The 20,048-nt window shown below is 39.3% G+C and overlaps 1 protein-coding gene and 1 long non-coding RNA gene across 2 annotated transcripts in view; one reads left to right on the top strand and one right to left on the bottom strand.

The window, feature by feature from the left end:
- Positions 1-15,898, top strand: part of LOC124613910 (cadherin-23) — a 356,576-nt gene extending 340,678 nt beyond the window's left edge. Inside the window, exons 30-33 of the mRNA XM_047142660.1 lie at positions 1,394-1,586; positions 12,852-12,984; positions 13,575-13,697; positions 15,465-15,898. Of these exons, the coding sequence (XP_046998616.1) occupies positions 1,394-1,586; positions 12,852-12,984; positions 13,575-13,697; positions 15,465-15,612 (597 nt within the window). The 3' untranslated portion in view covers positions 15,613-15,898. The remainder of the gene's footprint in view (positions 1-1,393; positions 1,587-12,851; positions 12,985-13,574; positions 13,698-15,464) is intronic.
- The window catches only part of LOC124613911, a 112,947-nt gene that overhangs the window by 13,957 nt on the left and 78,942 nt on the right, over positions 1-20,048 (bottom strand). The window lies entirely within an intron of this gene.

Genomic DNA, 20,048 nt, shown 5'->3' with positions numbered 1-20,048 from the left:
CATAGCATGACTAGTCACATGGATCTTCGTCCCATCGCCTACGAGAAACAGTCCAGCCATACCTGGTTTCTATCCCAGCAATGACACGGTTGGTTATAAGACATTCACACCTGTGAGAAATGGTCCAGCTGCAGCCCCCTTCTGGGCCAACCACAATGCAGCTGGTCAGGCAAATGTGTCTCATACAACGCCTGATGTCGACCGGCCACCACATCATCTCATTGATGTCGGCACCACTCCTTCATTTCCTCCCCTGCACTCCACATTGCCTGGAAGGGGCTCTGTAGCAACTATCAATTGCAACAATGTCACTGACAAGGAAGGGCAACTTTGTGGACTCTTTCTGACTGTTTAGTAAGCACTGTGCACTGTTCATGTGCAAATGTCTCGTGTAATCGTCTACAACAAAAACTGTGTTACTCTACATACTGATCATGTATTCAATATTCTACTTTGTCCATATCCCTATTTCCAACACATTTATTACTCATGTTTCTTCAAAACAGCTATCGCTGAGCACAGTTTCTTTCCCATTTCTTGATGTGACTTGCAATAATGGGGTTGTCAGCTTCACATCACTACATCACCATCATTTTCTTTGAAAAGTTAACTGCAGTTATACTGTTTATTGATTCATATGATCATTTGCAACCATTTTAAGTATGAATAAAGTTAAATTAATGTCCTTCATTAATATCATCTTGTCATTTACAGTATTTAATCATCAGTGTATCATAAACAACTCTACAATAACTAACACATATTGATTACTAATCCATTCCTTGACCTAATCAACGTCTTCATCATATTCTAGCTCACTGGCCAGAGCGCCTCATGATAGACTGAGGAAGTTTTGCTTGGATTGTAGCCAGGGAACATGTTGTTGGAATGATAAAATCAATCACTCGTTCACCCATGTTGGGCAGATCACAACTTCATGGTGCAAAACATGAAGGGTCAAATACTGCTAATTAATCTTTACCTATTATTGCTGCAGTTTGAGTTACACAGTACTTCCCAGTCTTTCCATTCATACCTTACTGTATAATATAAATTAAACAAAATGTATATTAATAATTATAATAATAACAATTTCTACTACATATTGTGTAATCTGTGTCATCTAGCATAACACATTCATCACAGTTGAACTGTGAAAAATAACTGTTCCTTTCTCAACTGGTTGACTGTGGCTCAAAGTCCAAAAATCTGGGCAGTTCACACAGTGCTGCTGTTTCATTATTTGGGCACCTGCTTTTTGGAGGCAATGTTGTTCTTGCTTTGCTCTTGTCATTAATAAATGTTGCCATTTAACTTTTGTTATTAAGATAATATTTAAATTTAACGATTTAAATATTTCCACACAATTTACATGAAACCCATCAAATTACAGGATTTCAATGTGTTAGACACTCAACCAGCAGAGACACAGCTACTAAAAAGTGATTCAGAGGACCTCCTCTTAATGTGGCTAATGGTAACCACAATCTTCTTGGGAATTTTACTCATTTTGGTTATTTCCATATGTTTGTCACAAAGAGCACGCTACCAAAGACAAATAAAAGCTGCCACTGTATCAGCATTTGGTAAGTTAAATGATTATCAGTTTTTTTTAAGCATGATAATGTAAGGTTAGTGTACAGAAATTTAAAAGGTAAAGATTAGCACCTGCTTAGCACCTGCATAAATTGTAACAAGAACAGTAGGTGTAATATCAACAATATAGGTAATGAATCTCAATCTTTCAGAATTAGTAGTTGTTGCAGTAACACACACAATTCAGAATGTCAATAAAAATACAATAACTATGTATGCTTAATGCTGAAACCACAAACATGTTCACTACATTGTCCTTTTACAAAGATGGGTCAGTACCTGTTTGACATACAATGATTAGCAAGCAGAGTGAACTTAACAAGAGAATACACCATTACAGAATGGGACAGAAGCCAGTAGAATGACATGTGATGTTTTCGCATAGTGTCCCTGGGCAGCAGCTGCTTGTGTCAATCTTGATGCACAGCTGTCAGTGCTGTATGAAAGTGCCACCTCCTGGCATCCGAGTTCAGTCACCACGCACCAGCATGGGCTTATTGAACAATACATGATGGGCCAGCACTTTCTGTGCAGCTGAACTTTGAAGGGCAGTGGGGTGCTGGTGTAATTGTGGTGGTAACTGCAGATTACCATTTTTTCCTCTTCTTTTGTTGGATCACCTGTTAAACTGGTGCCACTCCAATATACCTCTCCCATAGCATAGGACAGCAGTCAATGCTCAGGAAGATGATGTCCATGTCTTCTGTGGCATTGCTGGAGGTTGCCCTCTGTGCCACAAATACCTTCCTACCAGCCTACACTGGAGAATAGGATCAAAAGTGATCTGAACAGTTATGGCACTGCTGTAGGTGGATGCACATGGCCAAGACCCTAGCTGGCAGGCATTAACGGTGAAACTGAATCCATGGAGGCATCTGGAAGCTCCGGCAAAAGCGGCACTTGCTCTCCCATCACACCTAAGGCAGCTGTGTGTGGCTCGCCACATCCTGGCTCTAATGAATTTGCAAAAAGCTTGAAACAAGAATGGAGGAGGGTGATCAATGGCTAATATCATATAGGGGCAGAATCAGCAGAAGGGCTGTTGAGGGTGAAGGTGAGGAAGGGAGACCACAGGAGGGTGATTGCACTGGTGGATCATTAGCTGGTCTTCTGCCTGCAAAATGAAGATGTACCAACTGCACTGGCTGTGGATGATTGCCAGAATCCAATGTCATGGTGTCCAAACATGTGACATCTGACTGGAATACCAGTAGTGTAACATATCATCAGAGGGACCATAGCATACATTGGCGTGGGCAGCAGTAGATTTGGCACCATGCAAGACTGGTGACCATGCAGTAACTCTGCTAGGCTCTTCTCACTGAAGGGTGTGGACCTAAATAAACCAAGAAAGCATGTTAGAGCCCTGTCCATGGGGCACCACCAATATGCTTCTTCATACTCATTTTAAAAATGCAGACATGGGCTTCCGCCACCTCACCAACTGAGGGTAGAACAGGAATGCACGAATGTAGTGTGCACAAAAATCTTGGAAAAGTCCAAGAGATGAATTGTGGATCATTGCCAGTTACCATTGTGGGGCAGGCCTTTGATGAAGAATATCTGACTGAGAGTTGCACTGTTGCCTTTTCCATGGTGGAGTAGCAGTTGACAACAAATGGAAAACAGGAGCAAGTGTCTTTGACCAGCAACCCATAAGCATCCAAGGAGAGGCCAACAAAGTTGACATGGATGTGCTCCTAAGGCTGTAATGGTTCAGGCCATGTTGAATAACATGGTCAGGGAGCGGGCTGATGACCTGCACATTTCGAAGAAACAGTGATTAAATGTTCAATCTCATGCTCAATTCTGGGCCAGTAGACATGGCGCCAAGCCAGCAGCCCCAATGATCCTGATGGGAAAGGTGAAGTGTGTAACACTGGAGAGATGCTGGAATGACCACATATGGAACAGTTTTTGGTGGACAGCACAATAATGCTATCCTTAACAGAAAATAATTGTGGTTGCAGGTGGGATCTGATGCACAAGCTGAAGATTGGTCAGGCCACCCTTGCTGAACATACTGTCACACTTGAAGGAGAACATGGTCACTGGTGACAGTCTGAGCAGTGCAAGAAGTGGTAATAGGGAACCTATCCACTGTTGATTGAGCTTGCTTGTTGAAATAAAAACAAATTACTCCAACTTGATCGAAGCCAGGGAGAGGTCCTATTGGGAAATGTTAAAGAGCATCTGTGTTTGCACGCTGAGTCACAGGGCAGAAATGAATGTCATAATTACATCTGCTAAGGGAAACGGCTCACCTTTGAAGTCTGTGGACTGTCTTGTCTGGCGAGTGTGCCATGGGGCTAAAGAGAGACACCAACAGTTTGTGATCAGTCAACAAATGAATCTTAACACCTTAGAGAGGCACATAAAACTTCTTGAGAGCATAAATAAGAGGCTCCACGTCTATTTGAGAGTAATTCTTCTGTGCATCAGTAAGTGTCTTTGATGTAGATGCAATGGCCTGTTCTGAACCATCTGCACATTGTTCTGAGAACATGGCTCACACATCTTATGAATGATGCATCTGTTGCAGTCACAATCTGTGAGTCCCCTGACAAGAAATAAAATGTCCCTAGTGTTCTACAGAGGGTTGGAAGAAATGTGACTTTCCGAAATCACACTTCAGTCCTGCATCATGCAATGTCTGAAACAAAAAATGAAGGTTGCAAAGGTGATCCTCTGTGTGGGACAGGTATTTGCAATGGTGTCTAGGAAACTGATACAACCAGAAATTGGTTGGTAAGTTGCTCCAGATAACATTGAAAAATGGACAGTATGCTTGCAACACCAAAAACCAATCACTTGTACCTGTAGAGATCATACAGTATATTAACAACAACAAGCTGACATGATTCTTCACCAGTTAGCAGCTGTAAACATGCTTCCAGCAAGCCTAGTTTTAAAAAACACTGTCCACCCACAGGCTTCATCATAAATTTATCTGGGCAAGGAACAGGATATGTACCAATCATGGACTGTGAATTAACTATCAGCTTAAAGGACTAACAGTGTAGCCCACTGACTGGATGAAATGGATTGCATGACACCTAAAGCTATCCGTTTGTCTAATTCTTCCTTCACTTGAGCATAAGGTGCGAGCGGTACAGGGTTGGCACAGAAAAAATACGCTTTTGATGTAGATCCAAGAGTGAAGTGCTCTAATAAAATCATCCAACTCTTTATAAGGCAAAAGATCCAGCATGAAATGAATGGAATAAGAGACCATAAATCCAAAACCCTGGAAAGTGCCCAATCCAAAAAAATTTTTGTAAATGCACTGTCCACTACCAGATGTGTCACTGGCCAAAGCACTGCCCTGTAACTTGTTTCTGCAGTAAGTTGGCTGAGAATATGAATTAGCTCTTTATTGTAACTGAGAAAACAGCATAAAGTAGCTGACAGTGGAGGAAACCAGAAAGGATATAAGTATTAGAATTCTACAGCAAGGCATAAGGACCGCTTGGAGGATAGGGCATCCTGATCATACAGATATTGGTGAACAGTTTGTTGGAAACACTTGCAGTAGCTTCATAAGCATGACTAACAATACTAATGTCCACAGGCGACGATGTCAGAGGCTCAGTGGAATCTGGCTGAGCCCACAGAGGCAACGACATCTTTCGTATGACACAGACAGCACAACACCCAACAATGCAGACAGATTGGTCAGTCATGTTGATCAAAACGAGCCACGGAAGAGGGCAAGGGCTTGTGAGAAATTTTTTACTGCTGTGTTTGTGTGGAAAGCAGAGGCTGGACATGGTGCACTACTGCCCAAGAATCTAATTGATGGCTTGCGGCAGTGCAAGAGATTTCAAATACTTGCGCTATCTTGAGTAATTTTCCTAAAGAGGGGTCTTCAAATTACAATGCCTTATGGTGAGCTTCCATATTTTGGGCTTCTCGTATGGTAGAATCTGTAACCATAGTATCAGAATAAGATATCTAAGATTTAGCAGTAACAATACAACACTAAAGACTTAACCCCTACAATTCAGCAGCTCAAATGCAATAGGATTGATGGAGCTGTTTTCCACACTGATAAAACTCCACTCCTGCAGAAGTCACATGAGTATGTTTACGGCAATAGGAATTCAGAAAACAATACATTTTGCCAAATGTCAGAGACATAGGGTCCTGAAAGGGGGCTAACTTCCCCAACAAGTGATACATTCGCAGGGATATGCATGACAAAAAAGAGCTTTAGAATGAAGTCAGTGTCTGTTACCTTGAAGGCTTTGAAAGGTTGCCATAGATATTTTTTTTGTATTATTCTCAGTCTTCAGCAGGTTTGTTGTCGGCGGGGAATAGAAGTGGGTAGGCCGGCAAAGTTTGAGGCCTCATTAATAGACCCATCAATGCCCTGTTCTACATGGCCTTGTGTTTCTGTTGCTACATTTGTAAGCATAACTAGTTTTCCAATTGCTGCTGCAATAAACTCTGCAGAAAGACCTCCTAGGGCATGACTGTCAATACTGCTAAGTTTTTGCATAAACATGTGAAGAAGGAACCTTACTGTCAAATTAGATTTTCAGTCTGCAGAAGATTGTGCACCATATGAAACTACCTGTCAGATTTAGTCTGTGTGCCAGACTTAAACTCGAGACCTTTGCCTTTCGGAAGCAAGTGCTGTACTGACTGAACTACCCAAGCGCAACTCATAACCCATCTGCACAGCTTTATTTTTGGCAGCACTTCATCTCCTACCTTCCAGACTCCACAGCTCTCCAACAAAACTTGCAGAACTAGCACTCCTGAAATAAAGGACATTGAGGAGACCTTCCTCATTGCTACATGTGTGGTAACACACAATAGAGAATGGCCTAAAACTACAAACACTTTAATGCCAAAACCATAAACACTATCAGTACACCGTCATTACACATAGCTGCTTGACATACAATGATCTGTGAGTGGAGTGCAGTTGACAAGAGCATAAACCATTACAGACTGAGGCAGAAGCACTCTGCTCTTCAAATAGAACAACATGAAATTTCTGCATGGTGGTGTGGGGCATTGGCTCTGCATGCTGCTCTTGGTGCACTGCTGTCACCACTGCCTTAAAGTACCATCTTCTGCTGGTTAACCTCAGTTGCTGCATGTCCCCATGCACTGATTGAATAACATGTGATGAGCTGGCACACACCTCCAGCTGAACAGTTATGGATGGTTGGCTGCCAGTGTGATTTATTTGGTAACTGCAGGTTACCACAGTTGTTCCGTCAGGAAAAGGAAAGTGGTTTGTATGGTAAAAGTGGGGCTGTGTGTGAGAGTTTTCAGAATTCGAGGGTAAAAAATGTACAGGAACTGAAAGTTGGACCAGGGTGGTGGAAAGTGACTGGTGCAGTGTACCTTGTGTGTGTTTTAATCTGTGATTATCAGTGAGTTTTGCCTTTTCCATCTACTCTTAGCTCTTTTTAATTCATCCCTCTCCTGAAACTTGCTGGCAGATTAAAACTGTGTGCCGGACCGAGACTCGAACTCGGGACCTTTGCCTTTCGCGGGCAAGTGCTCTACGAAAGGCAAAAGTCCCGAGTTCGAGTCTCGGTCAGGCACACGGTTTTAATCTGCCAGCAAGTTTCATATCAGCGCACACTCCGCTGCCGAGTGAAAATCTCATTCTGCATCCCTCTCCTATCTTTTTGCTGTCAATGAAGGAACTACCACATCTGAAGATGTTATCTGAGATACTTTGCTTTTTGGTTGTTGGTCAGCCACGTCATAATTGGTTTACTTACACTAATTAGGAATTTTCAGTCATAATATATTGTATGAAAATTTTTGAAAAATATATTTCATTCTAATACCGATATGTTATTGACAAACAATTTCACAAATTAAGAAAAAATGAAATGATGATTCCTATCAAATATATCTTAGTTATTTGGTGAATCACTTACAAGTTCAATCTTTCATAATGGTCATTTGAAAGTGTTGTGTTAACAGTTATGACAGGAAAAATATTGGCTGCCAGTGACTCACCATGCGCATCAGGAGGGCGACAGAAAGTAAGTGTCCAGAAGATGTAGAGATCAGCCTTTTACGGGCTGTATATATTTTTGTCATTTTCTTCAGTCCAGAGACTGGTTTGATGCAGCTCTCCATGCTACTCTATCCTGTTCAAGCCTCTTCATCTCCGAATAACTGCTGTAACCTACATCCCTCTGAATTTGCTTACTGTATTCATCTCTTGGTTTCCCTCTACGATTTTTACCCTCCACGTTTCCTTCCAATACTAAATTGGTGATCCCTTGATGCCTCAGAATGTGTCCCACCAACCGATCCCATCTTCTAATCAAGTAGTGCCACAAATTCCTCTTCTTCCCAATTCTATTCAGTACCACCTCATTAGTTACGTGATCTACCCATCTAATCTTCAGCATTCTTCTGTACCACCACATTTTGAAAGCTTTTGTTCTCTTCTTGTCCAAACTATTTATCATCCATGTTTCACTTGCACACATGGCTACACTCTATACAAATAATTTCATGGAAGACTTCCTGACACTTAAATCTATAGTCAATGTTAACAAATTTCTCTTCTTTCGAAACACTGTCCTTACCACTGCCAGTCTACATTTTATATCCTCTCTACAGTTATTTTGCTCCACAAATAGCAAAACTCGTCTAATACTTTAAGTGTCTCATTTCCTAATCTAATTCCTCAGCATCACCTGATTTAATTCATCTACATTCCATTATCCTCATTTTGCTTTTGTAGATGTTCATCTTATATCCTCCTTTCAAGACACTGTCCATTCCGTTCAACTGCTCTTCCAGACCATTTGCTGTCTCTGACAGAATTACGATGTCATCAGCGAATCTCAAAGTTTTTATTTCTTCTCCATGGATTTTAATTCCTACTCCAAATTTTTCTTTTGTTTCCTTTACCGCTTGCTCAGTATACAGATTGAATAACATTGGAGATAGGCTACAACCCCATGTCACTCCCTTCTCAACCGCTGCTTCCCTCTCATGCCCCTCGACTCTTATAACCGCCGTAAAAATTGTACATAGCCTTTTGCTCCCTATATTGGACCCCTTCCACCTTCAGGATTTGAAAGAGAGTACTCCAGTCAGCATTGTCAAAAGCTTTCTCTAAGTCTACAAATGCTATAAACATAGGTTAGCCTTTCCTTAATCTATCTTCTAAGATAAGTTGTAGTGTCAGTATTGCCTCACGTGTTCCAATATTTCTTCGGAATCCAAACTGGTCTTCTCCAGGATTGGCTTCTACCAGTTTTTCTATTCGTCTGTAAAGAATTCGAGTTAGTATTTTGCAGCCAAGACTTATTAAACTGATAGTTTGGTAATTTTAGAACCTGTCAGCACTTGCTTTCTTGGGATTGGAATTATTATATTCTCCTTGAAGTCTGAGGGTATTTCGCCTGTCTCATACATCTTGCTCATCAGGTGGTAGAGTTTTGTCAGGGCTGCTCTCCCTAGGCTATCAGTAGTTCTAATGGAATGTTGTCTGTATATATTATACTTCATAAATTGGATGTCGTTGACATTCAAGAAATGTTCAATTCAAAACTATTAACTTGCACCACGAAAACCAAATGAAAAATGGCATGCCACAATGATCACAGAGATTCACACCATCAAGACAAAAGGCAAACTCGTTGGGTGTTACAAACAATGCAGGACATTCAGCTAAGTATCCACTCCTAAAGAATGCATATGGAATCATATTGTTGTAATGGAGTTATAAGAACTGATGGAATGTTATGGCATGTAACTGAATGTGAAACAGTCTATCATGGAGGTTATCATAAAACTGGCTATCCTTTAAGGTGTAATAATATGTTTTATAGGCAAGGAAAACACAAACATCCAGAACTGAATTTGCCCAGTGGTTCCAGGTGGTATGAATTGCAATGTCAAACCCTTTTCAGGAGGGATAGTTTGCTATAAAGGACTATGATTTTTATATGCAGACCAGAAATCGAGCAAAAGCCAGCTATTGACCAAAAGCAGTGCTCATATCATAGTTACAGTTCTCTTATGTCTATTTTCCCACTGTTGCTTGCTGTCACATTAATGTTCCCTACTGTCCTTGCAAAATCATGTAAAGGATAAAGAATCATAGGGGGAGAGCACCTCGAGCTTCTTGCAGCACAATAAATAACTTTCCAGCCAATTTACCATCCAGATTAACATTCAGAATAATTGTATAAAAATGTGTTAAGACATTTGTTCTTGATTTAACTCTTTTGGTACCTCCGATTTCTAGGGTTTCTTTCATATGCATTTCCTCTTAAAATCCCAACTTTTTGGAGTTGAAAACAAATTCCTTACTGAACAGTGGGATAAATCTGTTTATCTCATTTGCAAATTTTCTGGCTGATTCCACAGTTTGCTGTGCATCATCAAGCTGATGCTTTGTTTGAAATTTCGTTATCTTACATCTTCCAATTTTGTAGCATTGTTTGAACTTACGCAATCATACACTACTTCCATTGAAATCACGTATGTCATGTGCAATTTGATCTGCATAACATAGTAGGTCACTATCACACACATTCTACAACATGTATCCGTGAAATGCGCAAACACCAGTTTTTGTAAGTGTGAATTTCATATCAGTATATATAAATAATATTGCTATTCCATATCCAGATATTCTTCAGTGTTATAAAAACTATGTGTTAGTAAAAATTGTTCAAGATCTACCTTGAATTTATGAAATTCTTTAATTTTCTTTACTGTAGAAGGCAATGCACTAAAAAGTATTTTGGGCTGGTAGTATACACTTTTTTGGTAGAGCGCTCCTTTGTGGGTGTCTCTGTGAAAATCATCTCTGTTCCTTGTTTCATGGTATGAACCTAAAAGTTGAAAATTCGTGGTGAGTTTTCAGAAAGCAGACACATTCATAGATGTATAAGCTAGGAAGAGTCATTATTTTAAATTCTTTAAATATTACCCTGCATGACACTCTACAGGGAACCCCTTTCATTATTCTAATAGCCCATTTTTGAAGGTTGAAATCTTGTTTTGCCATACCTGTATTTCCCCAGAAGATCACACCATATCTAAGCAAACTGTTCATATAAGCATAATAGGCACACAGTAATTATTCAGTGTTGCGACATTCCCAAAGCATTCTTAGCGCATAGCAGCATTTACTTAGTTTTTCATTCAAAATTTCTAGATGCTTTTCCCATCTCAAGTGCTCATCCACCCATATACATAGGAATTTTATGTATGGAGCTTGTGCAATAACGTAGTTTCCTAACTCAGCTTTTACTCTTCTTCTATCACTTTTAATATTACTGAAATTCATCAATACCATTTTATTCTTATTTATGATCAAATCATTATCGCTAAACCATTTTCCTGTCTCATTTATTGTCCTAGAGACACTGAGCTGTAGATTATCCTTGGTGTATCCTTTTATAAAAATGCTAGTGTCATCAACGAACATCACCATTTCTGCAACTGTCAGATGGTTTGGCAACAAAGGGCCTAACACGGAACCCTGGGGCACTCCATAGCTAGTTTTTTTGAAATCTGAAAGATACTCTTTTCCTTCATGACATATTTGTACTTCCTGTTGTCTATCAGAGAGATAAGACTTAAACCATTTGAAGGCAAGTCCCCAGACCCCCATAAAATTCTAGTTTCTTAAGCAATAAGTCATGGCTGATTAGATCAAATGCTTTAGATAAATCTAAGAATATCCATCAGCTTAATTCGTTCTTGTCCAAAGAATTTAGGACCATTTTCATGAATTGGAAGACTGCCGTTTCTATGGGTCTGTTCTTTCTAAACCCATTTTGAGCATTAGTCAGTATTTTATTTTTATTCAGGAAGTCAGCTAGCCTTTCATACATTACTCTTTCAATTACTTTAGAGAAACCTGACAATAATGACACTGCCATATAATTATTTATGTCAGCTGTACTATCCTTTTTGTGAAGTGGCTTTATTATGGAGAGTTTTAGTTTTGATGGGAACACCCCTGTCCTGAAAAAAATATTAATAATGTCAGTTAGTTGAGTATCTATATTGGTAGAACTATGTTTGATTACCTTGTCTGGAATTCCACCAATACCACAAGACATTTTATTTTTTAGTTTATTAATAGCATTTTTAACTTCACATTCTGTTACTGGGCACAGAAACATTATCCTTTCACAAGTTGGTACTTTTATGTTTTTGTTGTTTGAATTTAACAGACTTTTAATTAGGTTCAGTGCTATGTTAACATAATGTTCATTAAATATATTGGCTATCTGCTGAACATCTTCCATCACTTTATCCTCACTTTTAATTTTGAAATTATGGGTCTTGATTTTACATTTTCCTATGCTATTGTTTATAACCTTCCAAATTGAGTTTGATTTATTGCTTACCTTGTTAGTGTATGAATCATTACTTAGCCTTTTTGCTGCCTGTTAAACTTTCCTGTAGACCTTTCTATATTTCCTGTAGTATGGTTTTATTGTTGTATTCATTTTAGCTTGTTTATTTAGGTTCCTAAGGGTGATTGCTGGTTTTTTAATCCCTTGTGTTACCCATGTGTTTGTCTTCTCACTGACTTTAATTCTTTTTAACGGGAACACTACGTCGTAGCAATATTTATAACAGTGTCTCTGACGTTTCACAAAGATGTTGAAAGTTAAGTAATAATAAATGATAAGGTCCTAAGTACAATCAGTAAGGAAAGGAATATGTGGAGAACACATAGCTAGGAGAAGGGTCAGGTTGACAGATCGTATGTTGAGACATGACATCAGAATTAGCCACAAAAGGGAAGAACTGTAATGACACAGAAAGTGGAACATATACAACAGATAGTTGATGATATTGGGGCTAAGTGCTACTCTAAGATGAAGAGATCAACACAGGAGAGGAAATTGTGGTGGGCCACACTGAACCAATCAGAAAACTGATGCAGTCCCCCGTTTGTACACATTCTGCAATAGTTTCAAATGTTCTGGGCAGTAACATCAACAGACATTTTTCCAATTGAAAATGTGTAAGATGGAATGGATTATGCATTTCAGCACCTTCACTCATGACATTATCTACAAGAAATGCAACCAGCAGTGCAAGCTGTATGATATGTATTGCCAAAAGTTATCTGCTTAACTCATGTTCTCATCTGACAGATTGTGCATGCATACATAATGTCCCAACATTCTGCTGAACGATGCAGTCTTTGTATGCATTATGTATGAGATCTTGCTCCTCCCAACATCGAACAGAAATCATAATTTTATTAATGTTATCATTTGCAGGCTCTAACACATCAGATTTAAATCAGATTGGTGGAAGAGTGCCCAATACCAACAAGCACAGTGTTGAAGGTTCAAATCCAATCTGGATGCAAGCCTATGAAAATGAATGGTACAAAGAGGAAGACTCACTGAGGTAAGAACATCACTAATGTTTAATTTTGATCATTATTATGTTTATTTTAAAAACTATACAGTTTTAAGTATCTGTATGTCCATTTTTTCACAGATGGTTATGACTCATCAGCTGTTCAGTACAGAGTGCCAAATCAAACACCTTTCACTCATCTAAATTGTTATTTTATTGGACTACCATTCGGCGATATATTATGCCATCACTGCCTCAAAAATCTATGAATATCAGGCACTGAATGCTGGCCCCTATTTTGAGTGGAACATAGGTGGGAATCCTCCTACACGCTGGTCAGAGGGCCTGAAGATGGTATAATATATCACTGAAACTGGTAGCTCAATAAAATAACAATTTAGACAGTGAAAGGTGTTTAATGTGACATTTTATTCAGCTTTATTCTTTTCTACTTAAACCATCATCAGAAGTACAGTGAAAGGACACTGAAATACAATATCTCATCTGAATTCCAATGTACAGTCATACCATGGACTAGTGCTACTAATATAACACACTCAAGACCTGTTGTATAGCAAACGTCATATGAGTAATTTACCAACTGATTTTTAAAGATATCGTATATTGCTTGTTTCCAGTCATACATCAGAAAGAGACTCTCTTGATGAGAATGCAGTTGTCAGTGATGGATTAGAACAAAATGAAGAGGACAGCAAAACTTTTGTTGATGACCAAAATCATTATGTCAATCTTAAGGCTGGGTAAGTTGTGAATAAAATTTAAAATTATTGTAGTATGAAAACAGTTGAGAGTGGTATACAATTCTGTGTGTAGCAGTTCATCATAGTACTTACAGCTTCTATCTTGAGCAGTATTTCTAAAATTTTCCATTGTTTAAGCATCCCACACAGTCAAGTCTTGTACAGTATTCCATATGTTCTAATTTTTCCTTTGTTATATGGGCAGGAACTCATTTCATACCAAAGTGTCACAAAGCACATGAATAATGAATGAATAATTTTATGAACTTATTGTAGAGGAAAGAAGGAAGATTAGAGTTTAAAATTATGCCTCCAGCAAAGTCATGAGGGACAAAGAACAAGCTCAAATTGGAAAAGCATGGGGAATGAAGCTGTTCATTGGCTTTTCAAAGGAGCCATCCCAGCATTTGCCTGGAGAAAAGTGATTTGTTTATTTAAAACAATGTACCATGTTTCGCCAAGAACACATAGTTGAATCATTTAAAATATAAAGGATTACTTGAAAGTTTTTCATTTGTTTCATGTACACAATGAAAATTTTGTCAGTTAAGTAAATAATCTACCAAAATCTCATCTGGTCCACTGTTGATTGATAACTGATTATCTGCATGGGTTCCTTGTCAAATAATATTCAAAGATCAATTTAACATGAGTTTCTTGAGTCAGCATGGCATCTCACAGCAATACTTAACTTACTCAAGAAATAATTGCACAAAATCTGCAAATCCAAAAAAATCTCACTATAGGATGACCATACATTCCATATTTTATGGGATCATCCCTTATTTAACTTCAGTGTCCCATTGTCCCAACGAAATACATACAGGGTGTCCCATTTTTCATTAAACATCCCGTAACATGTGGCATAACCACAGAAGAACAAATGTGGTCCTACCAAAGGATTAGGAAAATACACTGTTGCAGGGTAGCAGTTTATGTTCTGGCACAGAAGATTGTCTTCCATAACACACTACTCACTGTTTGATTGAAACAAACTGAACGGGATGTAAAAATGTAGAGAATTGTAGCGGTGATATTGAATAAAAGGATCTCAAGTTTCCAGCCACATCAAGCGATAAAAATTACATAAACTTTCGGCCAAGCATTCCTTGGCCACTGTCACGTGTATGACTGCCAGTGGGCTGCTGGTATGCTGTTCTATACACCAGCTGCTGGCTGTGACATCAGTGGTGCCCACAACATCACCTTATCTCCTATTGGAGGTGGGTGGTTTGCCTTTCTCTGACATCTGAACTAACTTACCCACCAACTACAAGGAAACCTTAAGCTTAATGTGGACTCTTATGGTGCAGCCTGGTACTCACATTAACAAATCATTGCCAAAATAGAAAGAAGCACTGCCAACTACAAAGTATTTACCACACATGCATTTTGTGATATTTGCCTCTGTCCTGTCAGACAGCTCAGTATAATTTTTGTATCAGATTACAGATAATTGTTGGAGCTTGACTGTGTGAGCAAATTTCTCTCCCTCCCTCCGTCTCTCTCTCTCTCTCTCTCTCTCTCTCTCTCTCTCTCTCTCTCTCTTTCTCTTTCTTCTTATCTTGTTGCAGCTTATTAAATTTTCTCCTATACCTGAATTTATTTATTCAAAATAGTATTTTAGGATGCTAATAATCCCAATTTTGCAATTGCTGTTGATAAACTTGTAGTCTTCAAAAGTCAGTATTAGAATAAATATAGCATTAATTGTCATTGTAAAATATCTCACTCTTGTAAAGTAAAACAGGGCTTCATTTATTTCAGGAATCCAAACATTGTGAGTGAAACAGCTATTGATAAAGAGCAGAATAATCTGAACACCAACAGTACTTACCATCAGAATATATATCACCATATGAGTAAACTTGGTAATCCCCTCATAATGAAGAAGCTGGAAACCACTGAACTTTGAAAAAGTACAAATGTGGCCAAACATACCAAAATATTTTTACCTGTGTAGAGAAAACAGTATTCTTAATGTGACTGTGTCATATATTAATTTATATTTATGAGTGCATGACAAGTATGGTTGCTGTTTGTGTGTGTGTGTGTGTGTGTGTGTGTGTGTTACAAATGAAAGTGTAATGCTCATTTTGAATTTGTTGTAAATATGTAATGTATTCATTCGCATACATCGAATATTGTTTATAAATGTAACATGAATTATTTTTTTACATAAAGTGATTTTATACGAACTATTTCAGTACTGAGACTTTTCTCAGCAACTCCCTCTATGTATTTTTCACAAATAAGTCCATTAATGTGGAAGTGCAAATATTAATATCTGATTACACTGTGTATTCAATCAGTGGAAAGTTGAGCATAGTGTAACAAAGAAGTTATTTTGTTAAATTTTAAACAAGATCTGTGAAGATCTCATTCTTTTTGTCTACGTCTCTTCAAGGATCGCTTAACAATCATTTAAAGCTCGCAGACACAGTGTGACTTTGAAACATACTGGGGCATAGTGTAACAAGGAGGAAAAATTACATTCATGTTGGTGTAACTTGTATCATTCAACTGATTTAGAATACAAGCTACAATTAAGAACTAGACAAATTAAAATTTAGAATTTTTTAAAAATTTTCAAATGTTTAAAAGCATTTCAATTTTTGTATTTATTTATTTTTTTAATTTATTTATTTGCAATATTTATTGAATGCTGAGCATGCTTAACTGCCTATGCTCCTTTTGCAAAATCCTTTTCTCTCTGGCCACAACTTCTTGATTTTCTCCACCATCCGCTTCATCATGAACTTCCTCCACCCTCTATGGAACACACTGATCTTCAACATCCATCCTGTAACACTGTTGTCAACCTTTCTGCCAAAACTCTGATCTCTGGAGAAGTCAAAGTAATTTTTAAAGGCATCACCCTTTGGCCAAAACTAAAATTCAACCATGCTGTAGTTGTAAAGGACCTTCTTACCTTTACTTCGTCTGCACACAGAAATCATTTCTTCACTACGCACCCCACAGATAGCAACCAATCAAACCCATATAGAACCTTGGATAAAACAGTTCCAGCATTCCTACCATCATGATCCTCTTTCCTTTTCACCCAGTCATCCACTGGGAACCTTTCAGGAGTTCCCCACTCCTAACCTGGTGTTGCCCTTCTCTCCCAAATCGCTCCTATGGAACACACAGCCATCTGTAACCTGAAAACCAATCCAGATCTTATCATCCTTCCTGCAGACAAAGGATCCACCACACTGATCATGAATCATAGTGACTGTCTGGCTGAGGCTCTCTGCCAACTTACAGACACCTCTGCAATTATGATACTGTCCCAGTATGACCTCCAACAGCTCCTTGAGGCCTTAGGTGCACCCCAAAATCTGACACCTAGGTCCATCTCCCTTCTCACACCAGCAACTTGCCAGTCTCATACCTTTTAGCCACTACCCAAACTCCACAAACCCACTACCACAAATCTCCATACTGGTTGTCCCAGTGTGTTATAATGCTCACACAGAACAAACCTCTGCCTTTGTTCATCAACACCTCCAAACTCTTGATCATCACCTTGCATCCTATAGCAAAGATATTGGTAACTTCCTTCACCACAGCTCCCACCCCACTTCCACCAGAGTGCTTGTTGGTTGATGTGGATGCAACATTCTTGTACAGCCCCCATGCTAAATTTCCATGCATCAACCTGATACCAAACCCATCACCTCTTTCCAAATCCTCCTGGCCTACCACAACCTGACCCACAACTCTTTCACTTTTGAAGGCCAAATCTATAAACAACTGCATGGTACTGCCATGTATATTCACATGGCACCATCCTGTGCCAACTTATTTATGGCCCATCTGCAAGAAATCATTTCTTTCCAGTCAACACTTAAAACTCCTTGTCCAGTTCAGACTCATTGATGACATTTTGATGATCTGGACTCATGGCAAGGACAACATGTGCTTTCTTGTACATAACCTCAACATTTACTCTGAAATCCACTTCACCTTGTCCTTATCAGCTCATTAGGCCACCTTCCTAGATGTTGCTCTCCACCTCTCAGATTGCTCCATAAATATGTCTGTCCACATCAAGTGCTCCAACCATCAATAGTACCTCCACTTTGAGAGCTGTCACCCTTACCATGCCTAAATGCTTCTTCCTTACAGCTCACCAGTTGTGGATGCAGCATTTGCACTGGAAAGCAGGAGTTGCCAAAATATGCTGATTACCCTACCACAGCCTTTATTGACTGACACTGTCAGATCCAACTCATCCACAAAGAAGGCACCAGTACCATCTCCTCCTTTGATGCCAGTAAACCTGTTAGCCAGCCACTGGCCAGCACTTCTCTGATCACACAGTATCATCCTGGCCACAAAAGGCTCAACCACATCCTTCACAAGGGCATCAATTGCCACCCAAATCTTATCCACATAGTCAGCCCACTCATGGAAAGTAGTGTTCTACTGACCACTTAACTTAAACAATACCCTTCTTGTCCAGCAGTATCCCAATTCCGCTCCCAACTGTGCATCCTATAGGTCATCCCCTTGTGGACAACCCAAGTACAAGACCTGCCATACACCCACCCACCACTTTCTGCTGCAGTCCAGTCATAGACATTTCCATCCCTACAAAAGGCAGGGCTACGTGTGAAAGAAGCCATGTTATATGTTAGCTATGCTGTGATTGCTGTGCAGCATTCTATGTGGGCATGACAGGTAATCAACTGTCTACTCGCTTGAATGGCCACCACCAGACTGTGATCAACCGCAAACTTGACTTCAATTACCGAACATTATGTGCACCACTACACAAGTGACTTTAATAAGAGCTGCTTCACTATACATGCCATTTGGATACTCCATTCCAGCACAAAATAGTCTGAACTATGCAGATGGGAATTCTGCCTTTCCGTTGCCACGTTAGAAACCTTCCTTAGCCCGATATGTTTCCGATGCATTAAAGCTCCAATTGTTCTCAATTTATCATACACATATTTTAAAGTACGACGTGTAGGGTTATAACAATGAGAATATCTTTCAGCATATAAGTCTCTAGCTCTTACTGAATTTCGTTGGTATTGTCCATAAATGAGAAGCATATCGACTTGTTCTTTGAAGGAACACATCATTCACATTCGCTTGATTCGACGATACTAGTCTTACTGTTCCTATTAGTGTTGTTTTGCGAAACCATCGAATGATGTTTGCATGTCAATGGCACATTAGATGGATATTGCTATTTGCACGATACACGAGAGAGAATTATCAGAGCATGTGCTTCGATAAGTGCCGAAGTGATAAGAAATACCACTCAATCCATGATAAGAAGATTGCAGCACTGCATTGATACCAGTGGTCATCACTTTGAACACCTTCTGTAAATGGATGTTCATGCCACCTTTTTGACCTTTGTTGACCTTCAAAGACCTTACTGTTCTTCAAAGACCTTACTGTTACAGATCATTGGATTCGACTCGATAGCTGCTATCAGAAAATAAGTACCAAACTATAGCATCCCATTAAAAACAAAAAAAAATGACCTTCATATCTCTGACGCGATCACATCTAGCAACAAAAAACCAATGTCATATAATGGCCCCCGTTGTTCCATGCGACATTTGTCCCACAAACTTTTCAGCTACTATCATACTTTCGGAATTATTCCTGGTGGTAATAGTTAGTGACTCACCCTGTATATATGAGGGGCCTGCTACATGTGTTTTTGAGATGAGAAATTTGCAGCCTCACACTTACATTCCTCACACCTCGCCTGCCATGTTCTGCAAAGAGCATAGAACCATAAATGCCTGTAGCTGTCACAGAGGCTGCATGCTGTCCATCGGTATATTGCTCATCAGCATACTCTGCATTCTCCGCCCATGGTTTATTGTTGCTCTCCTTCAGGTTCCTTTATTATACTTTACGATGCCCTCACTGCAGAAAAGGGCTTTAGGAACATGAGAGTGGGAGTCATCTCGTGCAGGGTTCCAACGACTCTTCTGCGGCTGTCTGGACATCCTTTTACAACCTGCGTTAAGTTAATGCAGTCCTTTGGCTCTCTTTGCTCTGTTGTCTGTCTGTGAAATGGGCAGTCCAGCCAAATGTAATTCTGAAGAAATAAAACGCCTACAAGTCCTTCATGTACTGGCAATCCCTATCGGATAATGTTTAATAAAAATAAAGGAATATGCTATATATAGATAATATGAAAGATGACAAAATTGTCAGTTTCACTGTCTTTCAAACTAATTGGCACTGGTGCCATGCGTGACACAGTGAGTGCACAAGAGACTTTGCCCTCTCCACGAAATGTGCCTCTACATATACAGGACACAGCCAAGGAATTGAGAAGTGAGATCTTGCGTAAAGTTGCAGAAG

The sequence above is a fragment of the Schistocerca americana genome, chromosome 4 (assembly GCF_021461395.2).
Source record: "Schistocerca americana isolate TAMUIC-IGC-003095 chromosome 4, iqSchAmer2.1, whole genome shotgun sequence".
Taxonomy (NCBI): domain Eukaryota; kingdom Metazoa; phylum Arthropoda; class Insecta; order Orthoptera; family Acrididae; genus Schistocerca; species Schistocerca americana.
Note: the sequence above shows the minus strand (reverse complement) of the source record. Positions and strands in the feature narration are given on the sequence as shown.